The 16,753-nt window shown below is 40.5% G+C and overlaps 1 protein-coding gene across 1 annotated transcript in view; it reads right to left on the bottom strand.

The window, feature by feature from the left end:
- Nucleotides 1-16,753, bottom strand: part of wdfy3 (WD repeat and FYVE domain containing 3) — a 101,933-nt gene that overhangs the window by 12,361 nt on the left and 72,819 nt on the right. Inside the window, exons 38-52 of the mRNA XM_078251438.1 lie at nucleotides 13,751-13,980; nucleotides 10,503-10,612; nucleotides 9,564-9,746; nucleotides 8,718-8,875; nucleotides 8,539-8,616; nucleotides 8,007-8,237; nucleotides 4,967-5,135; nucleotides 4,693-4,856; nucleotides 3,465-3,613; nucleotides 2,020-2,140; nucleotides 1,662-1,747; nucleotides 874-954; nucleotides 482-536; nucleotides 255-374; nucleotides 26-143 (exon numbers count right to left, since the gene is read on the bottom strand). Of these exons, the coding sequence (XP_078107564.1) occupies nucleotides 26-143; nucleotides 255-374; nucleotides 482-536; nucleotides 874-954; nucleotides 1,662-1,747; nucleotides 2,020-2,140; nucleotides 3,465-3,613; nucleotides 4,693-4,856; nucleotides 4,967-5,135; nucleotides 8,007-8,237; nucleotides 8,539-8,616; nucleotides 8,718-8,875; nucleotides 9,564-9,746; nucleotides 10,503-10,612; nucleotides 13,751-13,980 (2,053 nt within the window). The remainder of the gene's footprint in view (nucleotides 1-25; nucleotides 144-254; nucleotides 375-481; nucleotides 537-873; nucleotides 955-1,661; nucleotides 1,748-2,019; nucleotides 2,141-3,464; nucleotides 3,614-4,692; nucleotides 4,857-4,966; nucleotides 5,136-8,006; nucleotides 8,238-8,538; nucleotides 8,617-8,717; nucleotides 8,876-9,563; nucleotides 9,747-10,502; nucleotides 10,613-13,750; nucleotides 13,981-16,753) is intronic.

The raw sequence follows: 16,753 nt of genomic DNA, 5'->3' as shown, positions 1-16,753 counted from the left end.
TATTGATTCCTCGCTAAGATCTCACCATTGGGGTCTTCCCAGTCCTTGTACCTCTTCTTGTACTGCGTCAGTCTGTCGTCAGTCTGGGCGCCCATCGGCTTGGCGAGGTTACGGAACGTCTTGGGGTTGTTCAGGTCCAGTTCCTGGTTTACATCCACAAAAACAAAAACGTCACCAACGGACAGGCATCTGCTTTTTTCTTTGTAGTTAACACTGTTAATTGCCACTGATGTTGTCCCAAAACCTGCAATCACCTCTGAGTCGAAGTCGGCCAGGATCCAGGGGAAGACGGGATACTGCATCAGGTCGTTGTAGGATCGTCCTGCCAACGTGTTCAGATGCATCAGGTACTGGAAATTACTGATCTCTCCTCGCTGGAAAACAGATGGTAAACATGTCAGTTAGGCTTATAGTAGCTTATAGTGTGACACTTCTAAACTTTGAGTTGTTAAACTGAACAGCAAGGAGTCTAGGTTCTTACCTCCCATCTCTGAGTCACTGACTTTTCACCGACCAGCGTGCTGAGGAGCCCAGATCTGACAAAAAAACAGGACAGAGTGGATGTTCAGTTAAAACAGCACAGTACTTTGCTGTTTTTCAACATGTCACATGTGATATATGTAGGAAGGTGTGGTGTAATACCAAATGAGACTTTTTCTTTATTTTCACTTCTAGGTCGTTCATTTGATTAATTACTACAGCAGCCCATTATTTAGAAAAATACATTTAAGACAAAGATAATTATCATATAAATATGTAACTGCAGATTCCATAAAGCATCTAACAACCTCTAAAAAACCAGTGGAATTAAAAACTGTATGTTGGGGATAGAGAACACCGTTTGTGCTGAATGAAGCATAGAGGAGGCGTTACCCTTGTTCGACGCTGGTGTTGGGCCTCTGGCCTGAAACCGACTCTGAGCTGTCGGCCAGTGAAGGCACCACTGCCAAGAACCTGCAGAAAATTCATAATAATTAAAGAATAATTAATATACATCTCTTTTTTTTTTCCTTTCTTTTTTTTTTTAAACAATTGTTAATTGATTTTCATTTAAACCCACTATACATTTGTTTGCAGCATATACTGGAAACGTATCCAAGCAAAGGACAGCTGCATTATTCAAATTATTACAAATTTGAAAGATACCCCACCCATCCTCCCAACCATCACCGCTTGTCCCCTCGAGTCTTCACAAGATGGATTGTCACCATCTGACTATCTTTACCTCGCACATAAACTAGTGTAACCTGATCAAAATGACTGGTATTACAGTAATATACTCAAAGTAGAAATATTGTGGTGACATGATGCTTTAAGAGAGGCTTACAATCTCCTCTCTGATTTTATTTCAATATCACACAGCACTAATCTTTGTAAAATCCCTCTTTTCTGCAAAAACCATAAATCCAGCCTAAATCGATGCTAAATGGTATGCAGCGAAACCGAATAACCCAGTTACTTTATGATATAAAACTTAACTCTTAAGTTAATAGTACTAAATCATCGCTCGTCATTTCTGTGGGATGGAAAGAGGGAAACAAGTTTTTTTATCAAACTTATTATTATTATTTTTTTTACTATTCTTTGTTCCTGAAAGGTTGCAGCAGTGGCAGTTCAGCAACATGCAGTCCAAGCTCCGTGTTTATATTTGTATTCAGTACCTTTGGTAAACTTTGTTGCGGACTCCTTTCTGGAAGGCTAACAAGTAGTTTCTCCCATCTGCTGAGAAGACTTCTACTGCCATAGGCTGAAAGGGGATGACACACAGGACATTTAATTTAAAAAAAAAACACAAGGTGGTGAGTTAAACACTAGAAATGCAAAAGTTGGGGTGTTAATTCTGTCATACCCCAAACATATTCAGCTACTTAATATAAATGTCTTCTAAATGTTTAAACTCAAATGTGTGTATTGGGTTTATTGGTGTTGCAGTGTTTGTGTGTGTGTGTGTGTGTGTGTGTGTGTGTGTGTGTGTGTGTGTGTGTGTGTGTGTGTACACTGTAATATGTGCAGGCTGACCTGCAGCAGGTAGCGTCTCTTGTGCACTTCCTTGATGTCCTCATAGGCGAAGATGCTGCAGGTTCTCTTCAGTAGACTCTGTCCCTGTCTCGCTCCTCTGGGGATGATGGCCTCATGCAAACTGGACACAGACGACAGACAGTGATGCATTTATCAACCGTCGACTCAGTTCTACATTTACCCACAAAGCACTTGTATCTACAAAGGCTTTGGTTCACAAACAATTACAGCTTCCGCTACAGGAACATTTAGTAAATTCCCTTATTAATGATACAAACCTCATGACCAATGTGACTTCATCTTATGGCCAAGACTAATGCAATTACAGGTCAAACAAAAATGCAGGGGACAATAGTGTAAATCAATCTGGCAGTTATTTCAATAATTTATTCAATGAATAATAAAATATCCAGAAGAGTGTAAAAATCTGAAACGGCCGCAGCCTAACATGTCTTTAAATGTGTTTAATTTGCTTACATTAACAAAACTTTAAATATTTTGATGTACATATTGAGCAAATACTTGTGTTATTTTTTTGTATTAATGACAACTCATTCATTACTCAAGTTGTCATCATAATTTATTATTTCTTAACTGATCTATAAGCTAATTGAAGTCTCATTTCAGCCCTCACAGACACCATGTTTCTATTGTATAGGACTGTGTGGATGCTGATGAGAGGGTAAAACACCTGAGGGGCAACACAATGCAATCAAAGCAGCATCTGTTAGTTGTTTTCACATTGTGTCTCAAAAGGAACAGACAGAGCGAGTTCCTGAAAAAGATCAAATATGTCACATCTCTGCTGAGTTTCACAACGCAAGCTCTCTCAGCAGCATTACATCATTTCGGCAGCGGGAACTCCCCACTGCAGCGTCCAGAGGAATGATGTCATCCTTTATTCAGGGAGGGAAAGTACAGTAACTGTTCCATTTGTCAGCTGAATCTTTACACAATTTACACAAATTATGGTGTCCAGAGACCGCGATGTGAAATGACGGATACAGAATAGAGTGCTGATCGGGCCGCATTTTTCTGTCCGAACCTGGCCCGCGTCCGACAGAGCAGTAACCGAACCTGACCCGAGCCCGAGATGCATTAAGATATTTATGTCCGAGCCCGACACAGTTAAAATCGTGTTAATTTTTTTCCCCCTCATACTAATGACACATGTACGTTCAACGTTTGTTTGTGTGGAAAGCCCGCTTTTATTAAGCAACTGTAGGAAGGCATTCGGAAATGTCAACAGATGAGCGCATCATGGCACACGGGGCAACAAGCGCACGTTAACACAGGCGCGCACAAGAGGCCCAATCATATCACGCTGATGTGACCGAGCCCGACCCGAACCCGAACATCATTTCTAAATATCTGTCCGAACCCAGCCCGGGTCCCGTCGGGCTCGGGTCGGGTATCCATCCTCTAATACAGAAGCCTGGACCTACTTGGCAGGCAGTGTGTCGATGTCCCTGATCTCCCTGGACACGGTCATGGTGTAGCCGTCGATGACATAGAAGTGCTCTTTCCCAAACAGCAGCAGACCCTCGCTGGTGTCCAGACCCTGAACCCTGGCACAGCGGTACATGTGCTGAATCTGGAACAGTGAATGTAAGAAACAAAAGAAAAGGTTAGTGTTATACTCATGCCGGTCTCTCAAGGCAAATAAATGAGGCGGTTCACCGCTTTGTTTCAGAGATCATTGGCTTGTGAATGACAATGACAGTGCACTTATAAGACCGTTGCGGTATTTTTTAAGAATTACTACACCAAAGAGTGAAAGAGATCAATCCCAGCAGCTCAGCAGCGACATATTTCTAAAAGCATCAGTGAGCCGTGTTGACAACTAATCCTGTGGGTTGCATTTACAAATTATTTTGGGTTATTTTGTAAACTGCAAAACAAAAAAAAGAGCTGCGCCAGCTGCAGAAGAGTTTTGAATAATTTGTATAGAGTAATGACAATAAACTCAATCTGAATCAAATGAATACAAAATTTACTAGGCGCTATGGCCAAAATCTTCTATCCTGATATATGTCATTTTAGATCTCGGTAATGAAATAAATCACGATAAAGCATGTTTTCTGGTAATTCAATAAATAAATAGTCCATATGAAATAACCCCATGGTGAAGCCTATTGTTGTATACTCCTGTGTGAGTTAAATACTTGACAAATGAAAAGTATTTTCTCATTTTCTTAAGAACTTTAGTGCAAAATGAACATAACGAGTAAAGGTTCAGAATGTAACGTGTTGTTCAAATGACGTTAATATCGCTGTATCGCTGTTTGGCTACTTTTTTTTTGACATAGAATCAATATAAATTTTTTTTTTTTTTTTTTTACGATAGACATTTTTATGTTGTTTTAACGATACACAGTACCAGTCAAAGGTTTGGACACACTTTCCCATGCAAGTGAATGTTTGGAAAAAGTTTTCCGTTCAAATGAATGACAAAGCGTGTCCAAACATTTGACAATATTAAAGAATAGCAGGTGCGGCACGGTTATCAAACTGATTTATTTCTGCACAGATAAACTAAATACATTTTCTCCACCACACAGTATAAAATCATTTTTTAAAAGTACTGATTTTAGCCTCTAGCAATTATAAAATCAGAGTAGGAAACACTGTGATTTAATTGTCCGGACTTCTGTTTATGAGTCCCTTTCTGACCTTCTCTCCCTCCTCCAGGAGGCGCAGCAGGGACGTGTTGTCGGTCCTCTGCTCCTCCTCCGGGCCTCCTGACTCTAACAGCTGCTCCTGAAGCTGCTCCTGACTGTCCTCGTCTGCCCCGTCCGCTGTGGACCGAGACCTCTTCAGAGGAGCCTTCACCAGGCCTGGAGAGCACAGCACAGCAGCATGTTAGAGAGGGCTAGAACAAATTGTGCTTTCCTAATAACATTTTGAAGTTAAAAGAAAGTCTTCCCTAAGTATTGTCTCTGTGTACCTTTGACTCTTGCGATGGTGTCCTCTCCGTGCTCGGGCTCATGCTGTGTGGTCTCTCCCTCTGTGCTGTGCTCCACGGAGTGCTGGTACATGCCAGGGTTTCCAGACAGCAAACGCACAAAGTACTCCTTACTGTCGTAGCTGATGGCTCGCCGGTAACGGAGAGGCTTCTGGAAGGGGAGAAAAAAAGAGAAGTATTTGTGTTTGTAGAACAATTGACTTCATCACTATGGGGAAAAGGTGTTTGGCTTGGGAAAGTTGGCATAGGGTTAAAATTATAATAGTATATAATAATATTCAAGAATTGTTTTCCGGTGTATTATTGCTAAATTGCCAAATGAATGCACGAAAGAGGATTTCTGTAATCACTACCGGTGCACCGAAGCCTGGCAGATGTTTTCTTTTTTTCTGGAAGCAGTGCATTCACATCAGAGCCAGGCCCTTCAAAGTTTACTTATCATATTTAGTTGTAACTGAAAGGTCAATATGTTGATTTGAAAGTACGAGGATCTAGGACGAACCACTGAAAAAAATAGCAATAATCTGCGTCACTTACATGCAAAATTCATTTTCTATTGTAGAGTAGCCAGGATGCATTTTTTTCTTGGCAGCCACACTCTATGCATTTTATTCTTTAGTGTATTTTTAATACTGGATGGAATACAACTTCATAGTCACAGCAAAATGTACTAGTACTGGGTCAGCTGAACATAAACATGTTCACATGCCAATGTACATGTACATACAAGTAAACATATGCTGTAAAAAAACAGCAGAGAGAAATGTCCTGTTCCTTGAATGTGGCAAAGCAACACATTTACAAAAAACACCTTTTAACCTGCCAGCACACACAACACAGGGTGAGTTTTAAACAGGAGTCCATGGCAATCCATGTTTCTGCCGCACAGTTGCAGAAAAAGCAAGATAAGGCTTCAAAACTGTCAAATGATAGAGAGCACTGCAACAGCAGCTTCCTAATGAATACAATTTGGATTTACTCTTAGGGCATGTTTGTTACTATCATGCAGTCAAACCAGCCATCAACAGGAGCATAATATTGTATCCTGTGGACTTCAGGACTTCAAGTACCTGGGCATGGTCAAGGACCCTAGCCAGGGCTGAGGGTACCAGGGGCACCAGAAGGGGGGAAGAGGGCTGGAGAATGGAAAAAGAGAATGGAAATACTAAGAAAATAGGGAGAAGATAAAAAGAGGAGAACGTAAAAATAGGGAGGATGGAGTGTTTAAATGTCCGTTCAGAACCCTGCCAACTTATTTGTAAAGTCTGTACAGTAGAGATTAACACTACAAAGGCCAGGGGCAATACCATCTGGTACCATGATTCGGAACTTGACACTGTATTTCCATGTATTTTGCTGTTTTGGTAAAACATGTTGACCTCTTTCAACAACTACTTCCATTGACACTTTGAGCAAGGCAGGAAACAACTGCTGAGCTGAAATACCCAAAGACCAAGTGGAGCAAATGGCTAGTAAAAGCATTCAGCTGCACAAGTGTATGACTTTGTCAGACACCCTGCGACGACCCCCCGAGCATGTTTAAATGATGTATTATGATCAAGCCTGGGGGACTTTGGAGTTAATTATACTGGGTCGATTTATGAGCCAGAAATCTCTCCGGCCAGAAGGGTTCTAAAGAGTCTTGTGAACTCATGGTTGTTACATCCAATTCTACCGACCAAGTTCATATTATGTGATCAATCCAGGGCCATTAGGACACAACGTCACAGCATTATGATTTCAACTTTTCTTGATGAATGACTTTTGGCTGCTTGTATTATTGGTAAACTAGACATTATTTAGATTTCCTCTGACTAATCTTGCCAGCTGAATGCTTCAAATGTAAAAATGAGATGATGAATTGTGTTTGAAGAAGGCGGACATTGATACAAACCTAAATGGACACGCCTGTGAGTCCTCTCTCTTTGTATCTTCCTGACCAAATACATTATTGTGGAGTGAAAAGAGGCACCCCGTTGGCAAACAGAGAAGAGGGATTATTTGTAGAGCAAACAAAGCTAAATGTGTCTTGGCCGTGCCAGGAAAAGTGAGCCACCGGCTGTTGGTGTCACTTCCTCCCCATGACGACGACGAGCTCGTCCAAGAGCAGCTATATTTCAGGAAAGCTTTTCTAACAAGTTCAGGGGATCAGTCTGACTTATGGAGACAATGGAGGAAATCATTTAAAAAAAATAATTGTGGGATGTAATATTTGCAGTCAAAGATAATAAGTATTTAAATACAGGTGTTGGGCCATTGTATTCATTACTTTACATATTATACTTTACTTGCTTTAATAGGCTCATTTTCATTTAAAAAAATGATTTCAACCTTTCTTTTCTGCTATTAAGTCTGTTACTAACAGCTAACATGATTACTGTGGAGTCACACAAATACTGAATATTGCTACTTCTAATGTTATGGCCTTGTGACTGTGATGCTTGCACTATTTTGGTTAGTTTTTGGATGCTAGAAAAATTGGGGTTAATGGATTGGATGCTTTTTCTATGATCATTCTTACTGTAAGTTACTCTGGATGGGAACATCAGCTACATTTCTAAAATGTAGATAGAGAAGGAGTCTCTCTCTGTCTGCATCACTGTTTAAATTGTGCAGAAAAGATGCAGTTTAGTTTTCAACACATCTTGCCAGTGTCCTTACTGAAAGAAATACTTACTATACAGTATATACCTACTCAACTAAACACCACTAAACTGTGCTTTACTATGCAAATGTGTAATATTATTTATTCATATACAACTGCAATACATCACAGTCGTACGGACAAATATTCGTCTGGAAATGATTTATTCTGCTTTTATATATATATATATATATATATATATATATATATATATTCATAGAGCTATTTATTTCCCTGTTTTTAATCTGTTTTTATAAGGAGCAATGCTCATAATTTCGTTCATCCTTTACATTTTTGTGTTTTGCTTAATAACAATAAAAGAATCTTGAATCTATGGGGATCATGAGAACGTAATAATCCAGATTTAAAGATGAATACCTGTGCTGAGTTGGTGTTTGGCTCCATCTCAGGGATGTATGGGTAGTGGATGTAGAATAAGTCATTGCGGACCATCTTCTTCCTCATCCGGCAGGGCCCCTCCGTCATCTCCAGCACAAACTTATCCAGGTGGGAACCGATGGGTGGGCCCCAGAGCCCCCGTTCACGCAGCAGCTCGTATTCGATGGACGCCCACTCCTCTGTCACGTACTTGAGAGCGTTCTGCTGCCGCTGGGAGATGGGAGGGATGGATGAGGTGTGAGTGGTGAGTCACTTTAAAAATAATATATATTATACATGCCGTCACAACTGCTACACCAGCCTGTAAAAATGAGCCTGCACTCTGTTTTTATTTGGTTTACTGTCCCACAGTAACATCCCGCCTGCAATGTTGCATAACAGTCTGTTGGTTTGTCCTGCTGCTGGTTTGTCAGTGTTAGTGTGCTTTATGCACCTCCTGTGTTTAGAAAAAAATTTAAGAAAGTTATATGTGCTTAATTCTATGCATTAAATAATGATGCAACTGCCATACCTCTTGATATTCTTTATACTGCATGGCCACCAAGTCTCGAACAACAGCGATGTGTGTGAACATCCACTGGAAAGTCTCCTGTTGATCAGATATACAAGATTGTAACGAAGCTGAGTAACACATGACTTTATATATTGTGTACATCTGCTACAGAGTGTCAGCTGTTTTTTTGTGTGTACCTGTGCAGAAAGGCTGTTCTTGTTCAGGCTGTTGTCCCTCTTGTTGCGGCGGACGCCGGTCAGCTTGGAGAGGCCGAAGCCGCTGCTGACTCTGGAAAGTTTGGACTGGGTTGCCGGTGCCACCGCCTCACCACGACTGATACACTTCTTCTCGTGGACTGAATAGCAGAGGAAGACAAATAAGCAGGGGTTTTTTTTCTTCTTTTTACCACTAAGCCATTTGAACAGTTCTCAAGCAAGATGAAGCAGTGGTAAGATGGTAAGTTTGCCTAACATTACATCTGTGGTAAAAAGAAAAGAAAAAAAGAAAATATGGCCACATAAAGCAAATGTTATTCTAAAGATCTGGGTAAAAGATTAAAAAAAAAATAATAAAAAAAAAAACAGGTCACAAACAGGTTTCTGTCTCCAGCCCTATACAATGAAGATAGTTGAACTACCCCCAAAAAAATAGCACCAAGAACATAGGAAACTTTTTGCACATTTTGAGAAATGCTTTAACTATATCTGGTTACTTGCCAAAGTGTCTGGTTCAGCAGACTGAGTCAAAATTCTGGGAGGAGGCTGGTAGTAATTCACCGCTCTGCTTTCATTAGCAAAAGTACAACACTGATGAAGTGTGCAAGAGAGAGACAGAACCATCAGCAAAGAGCGGAGATCAGCAGTAAGAGGCCCTATTGGCAGGGCTTCAGTATTTCCTTCACAAAACAGCAAGAGGAGCTCCCCAAATATTTGATCTAGATCTGGATAAGCCCCAAACACTCACTCCTCAGGAGATGTTTAGCTTGTACACAGCAAGTCTGTGTGGTTTATATCTCAGTGTGTGAGTTTCTTAGCGTGCCTCACCTAGGTGGTTCTGCCAGCTCTTCAGGGCCGGCTCCTCCAGGGCGGGCCGGGCCGTGGCGATGTCCACGTGGCCTCTGTCGTTGCAGGGCAGAGACACTTTGAATATGTCCTCAAGCATCTGGCGCTTGCTGTGCATCAGCTCCGTCCACACCCGGTTGACCGCCTTCAGCAGCAGCTGCCGCCCTGCAGCGGGAGGACAATAATCAGTCTTCATAACAAGTCAGTCTGCTTTAATGACCCTAATGCACAATGCTGTTGTGTGGCTGTTTGGTTTCTGATTAAATTAGTTATCAGTCTGGTATGAATCACACTCTCTGACTGTATACCTGAAAAAACAAATTGTCAAATTCAACGCTGATTTTATTTGTGGCACATTTGTAAAACATCTTTATATTACCAGACATATTCATTACAATCTTTCTGCCTCCCAGTTTGCAATACACCTCAAGTCTCCATGTAAACATTCATGAACACTTGTTTCACACAAGCACTGAATAACATACACATAAACACATATGTGCACTAAAATATATATACACACACACATATATATATATTTCATGTTGAAAAGGATTTATTTAAAATAAATTATTGCCAAGTAGCCCATCCAACATGAGTAAACTGGAGAATATAAATCTGAAAAAAAATCGGAAGAAAATCCCCAAATAAACCAGCTGTATCAGCTGATATAGATATACTCAAGACCAAAAAGTGTATTAAGTGACAAAGACGTACTGTAATGAGAAAGTTTGAAATATGTATTGAAAAGAGATATTTCTCTTTTTCTAAAATGCTCTTTCTAACCAGAGGATATTTTAAGACGGTTGAAAAAAACAAAATCTCGACACCACACACATGCAAACAGTCAGCAGAGTTAAAGAGGCTCACACTCCCACACACACACACACACACACACACACACACGTAACAGTGTCTCACCCTCGCTGACATCATGGCTGTGCGTAGCGTCAGCCTCGTTCTCTGTGGGCATCATGACATGCCAGGTTGTCATCCTGGCCTCCGCCTCCAGACCGAAGCCCTCCACGCTGCTGCAGAGACAGACACACAGAGACTTAGTGCCAACCTACCACGTAGAGACCTGACGGTGGCGTCACGGGGAGAGTTAGATTGTTTGGCTTCTGTGCAGCAGATGAGTCTGCTCTCTGTAGCTGTACAGTGTGTCCTGTAACAGCATATTGTGTTCCTAGCATGGTAGAAAAGTCACATCTCTCCCCACCTGCTGCACTTGGAAACTAGCAGTACTTCTGGCAGGACACAAACACAGGGGCACAAGCACACAAAAAAAATTAAAAATAAATAAAGACAAGCCACAATTTCACTTCCATGGCGTGTAAGTGGACACATCACAGTCTGAGTCACAGAAAATGAAAAAAAAAAAACAAAGGCGTGAGACTCTGTGGTAAACTGGTGTTTTAGTTGCACAAACGTTCCTCAAAGTCCGAGCTGCTCAGAAATGATCGCATGAGTTAAACGAATGGAGACAAAAAAACTATTAAACAAAATATGCTGAAAAATATACTATAGAACAGAAATGGTGATTACTTCCTTCACGTTACTCCCATTCAGACTAACTAGCTCATAAATAAATAGCAAATGAGGATATAAATAAAAAATTTTAACAATGTGGTAGTATGACTATCGGTTCTCCTACGCACCATTTCATTCAATGTCCTTTCGTCTTATACGATTTAGTACGAAAACAGGCAATGTTTTATCCCTTCGTCAGAAACATGTTTTCACAATTTTTTCACATCTCATCCTCCGCACAGAGTTCTGCACAGAAGCTATGAGAGATGAGTCAGTTATGAATCATGCATGCTTCACATAACCAAATGTAACACTTGGACTAGAGCTGTAACAATTCCAAATTTTGCTATACAATTAATTGTCTCAGAAATAATTGTGATTAACAATATAATTGTCTCTTTCATTCAAATTGCAATCTAAGTGTCACATGATCTGTCATTACATATACACACTGTTTTTGAAAGGCCCCAGAGGCTGCAACACCTAAGCAAGAGGCACCACTAACCAAACACTGCCATGAAGACCAAGGAACTCTCCAAACAAGTAAGGGAGAATGTTGTTGAGAAGTACAAGTCAGGTTTAGGTTATAAAAAAATATCCAAATCTTTGATGATCACCAGAAGCACCATCAAATCTATCATAACCAAATGGAAAGAACATGGCAACAGCAAAGAGCCAGACGGCATTAATCAGAGAGGCAGTACAGAGACCTAAGGTAACCCTGGAGGAGCTGCAGAGTTCCACAGCAGAGACTGGAGTATCTGTACATAGGACGAAAATAAGCCGTACGCTCCATAGAGCTGGGCTTTATGGCAGAGTGGCCAGAAGAAAGCCATTACTTTCAGCAAAAAACAAAATGGCACGTTTTGAGTTTGCGAAAAGGCATGTGGGAGACTCCCAAAATGTATGGAGGAAGGTGCGCTGGTCTGATGAGACTAAAATGTAACTTTTTGGCCATCAAAGAAAATGCTATGTCTGGCGCAAACCCAACACAACACATCACATCACATCACCCAAAGAACACCATCCCCACAGTGAAACATTGTGGTGGCAGCATCATGCTGTGGGGAGGTTTTTCAGCAGCTGGGACTGGGAAACTGGTCAGAGTTGAGAGAAAGATGGATGGTGCCAAATACAGGGATATTCTTGAGCAAAACCTGTGCCACTGTGTGTGTTATCTGAGGCTAGGACGGAGGTTCACCTTCCAGCAGGACAATGACCCCAAACACACTGCTAAAGCAACACTTGAGTGGTTTAAGGGGAAACACATAAATGTGTTGGAATGGCCTAGTCAAAGCCCAGACCTCAATCCAATAGAAAATCTGTGGTCAGACTTAAAGATTTCTGTTCACAAGCGCAAACCATCCAACTTGAAGGAGTTGGAGCAGTTTTGCAAGGAGGAATGGGCAAAAATCCCAGTGGTAAGATGTGGCAAGCTCATAGAGACTTATCCAAAGCCACTTGGAGCTGTGATTGCCGCAAAAGGTGGCTCTACAAAGTATTGACTTTGGTGGGGTGAATAGTTATGCACATTTACTTTTTCTGATAGTTTTATGTATATATTTTTCTCATTTCACTTCACCAACTTAGACTATTGTGTTCTGATTCATCACATAAAATTCTGATTAACAAAACATTGAACTAAAGCCTGTAATGTAACAAAATAGGTAAAAAGCCAAGGGGGGGTGAATACTTTTGCAAGGCACTGTATATTCACTACCGGTCAAAAGTTTGGGGTCACTTGGAAATTTCCATTCCACTCCATTAAAGACAGAATACCAGCTGAGATCAGTTGCATTGTTTTTTTAACCACGGCAGCAGTTTTCAGATCACATTATGTGCTTACATAATTGCAAAAGGGTTCTCGACATTGCCCATTATCAGCAACCATTCATCCAATGTTCCAAAGGCACATTCTGTTTACTAATCTGATATCATTTTAAAAAGGCTAATTGAGAAAACATTGGAGAACTCTTTTGCAATTATGTAAGTACATAATGTAATCGGAAAACTGCTGCCCTGGTTAAAAAAACAATGCAACTGAACTTTGACCGGTAGTGTGTATATATACAATTTGGCATATCTAAACAAAATCAACAATTACCAGTCATATGCTTTAATGTTAGCAATGAATTGCTATTAAACAACACGATTATATAAGAAAAACTGACAATAAGACAATTATGTTATAATTGTTACAGGCCTAACTTGGACCGATTTATATTCATCAAATCAAACAAGGACAAAGTCATTGTAAAAGTCATTAATTGCTTATTTACTGCTACATGTTGAAACGCTAAATAACTGCTTTACAACTAATTACTGATCTTATTTTTAAACTTATTCAATTAAATTTTGTTTAAAGTATGAAATCATACTGTAACAAGAATTATTTCAGGACACTTTACAGAGAGTAGGTTTAGACCACTCTCTATAATTTACAAAGGCCCAACAATTTCCCACGTGCAAGCATTTGGTGCAACAGTGGCGAGGAAAAACTTCCTTTTAGGCAGAAACCTTGGACGGACCCAGGCTCTTTGTGGACGGCATCTGTCGCTGCTGGTTTGGACATAGACACAGATACAGATACAGATTTAAAAACTCTTAAGACTTTTTTAGGACTAGGACACCCTGCTTACCTCCCACTGTGCAGGCAGATAAAGCAGTGAGCCAGACAGGCCACAAAGTCCTGGTCGTGGTTGCCCGGCCCGAGCACCAGGTTGCGGTTGACGGTCAGGACCCGCAGGGCGTCCAGCAGGGCCACCTGCTGGGCAACCGTCTTGTGGGGTCGACAGAGCTGGTAGAGCACCGTCCGGTTCAGACAGTGGTAGATGGTGTCTAGGGAAAGGCCCTGGGAACGCCTCTTAGACTGGAGGAGAAGAAAAGGGAGGAAAACAAACAGGCGGTGGAGGAGGTTAGAGGGAAAGTAAAATATTGCTTCTTTAGCTGTGTGGGCTGTAACACAGCTGTGATCTGGATATGGAGAAAGCGGCTGTAGAAATATTTCAGCAGAAAGAACATTTGTTTGAGCTGAACTGGGTTAAGTCGTTAGAGGGTTGTGAATGTAGCTTTGTTATTCCGGTGTTGTTGCTTCAGTGTCTGAGCAGAGAAGTGCTTAAAGGAACACGCCGACTTATTGGGACTTCAGCTTATTCACAGTAACCCCCAGAGTTAGACTTGTCGATACATACCCTTCTCATCTCCATGCGTGTTGTAACTCTGTCTGATGCCCCTGGCGCTAGCTTAGCCTAGCACAGATCCTGGAGGTAACCAGTTCCAACTAGCCTACTGCTTCGAATAAGTGACAAAATAACGCCAACATGTTCCTGTTTACATGTTGTGATTTGTATAGTCACAGGGTGTACAAATGACACAGCCGTCTTCTAACCGTATACAAACTGGGAACTATATTCTCAGAAAGGCGAAGCACTGCTACTTCTGCTACTTGGGCGGAGGGATTTGCTAGCAGCACCTGAAGCCCTGTGGTGAGGAGCAGAGAGTTAGCCTGGAGTTCGCTCAGAGTTGGAGTAATAGAGTCAACAATTACTAGATAGTAAAAGCATAGTGACCTTGTTATTTGTACACCCTGTGACTATACAAATCACAACCTGTAAACAGGAACATGTTGGCGTTATTTTGTCACTTATTCGGAGCAGTAGGCTAGTTGGAACCGGTTACCTCCAGGATCTGTGCTAGGCTAAGCTAGCGGTGGGGGCGTCAGACAGAGTTACAACACACACGGAGATGAGAAGGGTATGTATCGACTTGTCTAACTCTGGGGGTTACGGTGAATAAGCTAAAGTCCCAATAAGTCGGCGTGTTCCTTTAAGGACTTCAATGGGAACATATTTGTAAAAATAAGTCTTCTTTCTAATAAAATTGGATGTAAAGTTAAGGAAGCAAACACTGAAATAAAACGGCTACTTGTAAAGTTGTATTTAGAGTCGTTGTCCTACTATTTCTATATTTAAGTTTAATTAATAAGTAATAAGTTGAATTTTCCTTTTAAGTTTTGGCAAAAACAAAAACAGGATAAATAGATGAAAAAACACCAGTGAAGAAGAGTTTCAAGGCCACAAATGAGAAAAGACTGAATACAACAATGCAACCTGTTCTTTTAATAAAATGCATGTGTACAACCTAAAATTGTTTTAGGTTGTACACATGTGCAAGAACATAATGCATGGACTGGGTACTAATTCCTTCTGAATGCCTATTTTCTCTGATCATCTGAATCACTAATCACCAGAATATTTCCACAAAAGCACATTATGGATTGAAAGCTTAATTTCAGAGCATAATCTTCTAATCTTCTCACTTGTACAGTAGTGTGTACAGAAGCCAGTAGAATACAAAGTCCACACACACACACACACAACACTTTAATTGGATATCTCTCTGGACGTCTGCACTCACGTTTTATATATACAGTGCTCAGCATAAATGAGTACACCCATGCTAAATTTGACTAAAAAGAGGAATAAAAAAAATCATCTTTTGGAAATTGATCTTAATGCCTTAATTAAAAAAATGAGGAAAAATCCAACCATCAAGGACACCAATTTTCCAATTTGGCATGGGGTACTTTCCATAAAATCATCTCTCAATGCAAATCAAACCAGCTATTAGGCTAACCGACATAAAAACATGCCAACCTCTAGGTATGGTGAAGGGTATGTTGTGGGTCTATTTTAATTCCAAAGGCCAAGGGAACTTTATCAGGATGCATAGTATCCTGGATCCATGAAATAACTGGCCTTTAAAAATAAAAATGTGCCTGCCTCTATGAGAATTTAACATAGGGGTGTACTCACTTATGCTCCCTGAATTTTAAAGGAAGAACATTTATTTATTTACGATACATTATTAATTCACAAAGAAAATTGGTGTCCTTAAAGGTTGGATTTTTCCAAAAGATGATTTTTTTTTTTTTATTCCTCTTTTTAGTCAAATTTAGCATGGGTGTACTCATTTATGCTATGCACTGTATATATACACACACTAATTTACTGGGGGAATTCAAACATAAATTATCATTTATTTATGAAAAATGCAGTCATTCAGTGAAAGAATTACTAACCCAAAACATAAACTTACAAACAGTAAATATTTAGAAGAGAAAAAATCAGATGCACCCAGACAGACACACTGTCAGTCAGTCAGACTCTAAATGGACTAAACGGCTATATCTAATTTCCGTGCCTTCACAGGCTGAAATGAGTAATTGAGGCTTGCAGTTAGATAAATGCTGCTTATCTAATTTAATCCTGAGCATGTTCACTGGTTACTTTAACTGGATCAAGACTCATAGACGGACTGTTATATTTCTCTATCCAGTGCAGGTAGCACTCAAGACACCGCCTGGCTGATTTCGCTGGGTGTGACAAGTTTGTCTAGTATCCTTTTGACTCTGGTACATAGCCAAACATCAGTTCTTTTGTAAATGTAGTCTGACTTCTTTATGCCTCCAGCAACATTCTGCAGGTACAGGAGTGGAAACCATAAACTTCCTTAGAGAGACGCAGGCAGTTCCAGTTCAATTTCAGCAAGGCTTTAGAGTAGTTTAACACCAGGCTAAAAAACATTGTTCTGCTGCCTTTTCTGGTTTCAAAAGTGTTGGGCCTGTTTCACCTTTGACCACA

The sequence above is a fragment of the Sander vitreus genome, chromosome 5, assembly GCF_031162955.1.
Source record: "Sander vitreus isolate 19-12246 chromosome 5, sanVit1, whole genome shotgun sequence".
Lineage (NCBI taxonomy): Eukaryota > Metazoa > Chordata > Actinopteri > Perciformes > Percidae > Sander > Sander vitreus.
The sequence above is the reverse complement of the archived record's forward strand: the minus strand, read 5'-3'. Positions and strand labels throughout refer to the sequence as shown.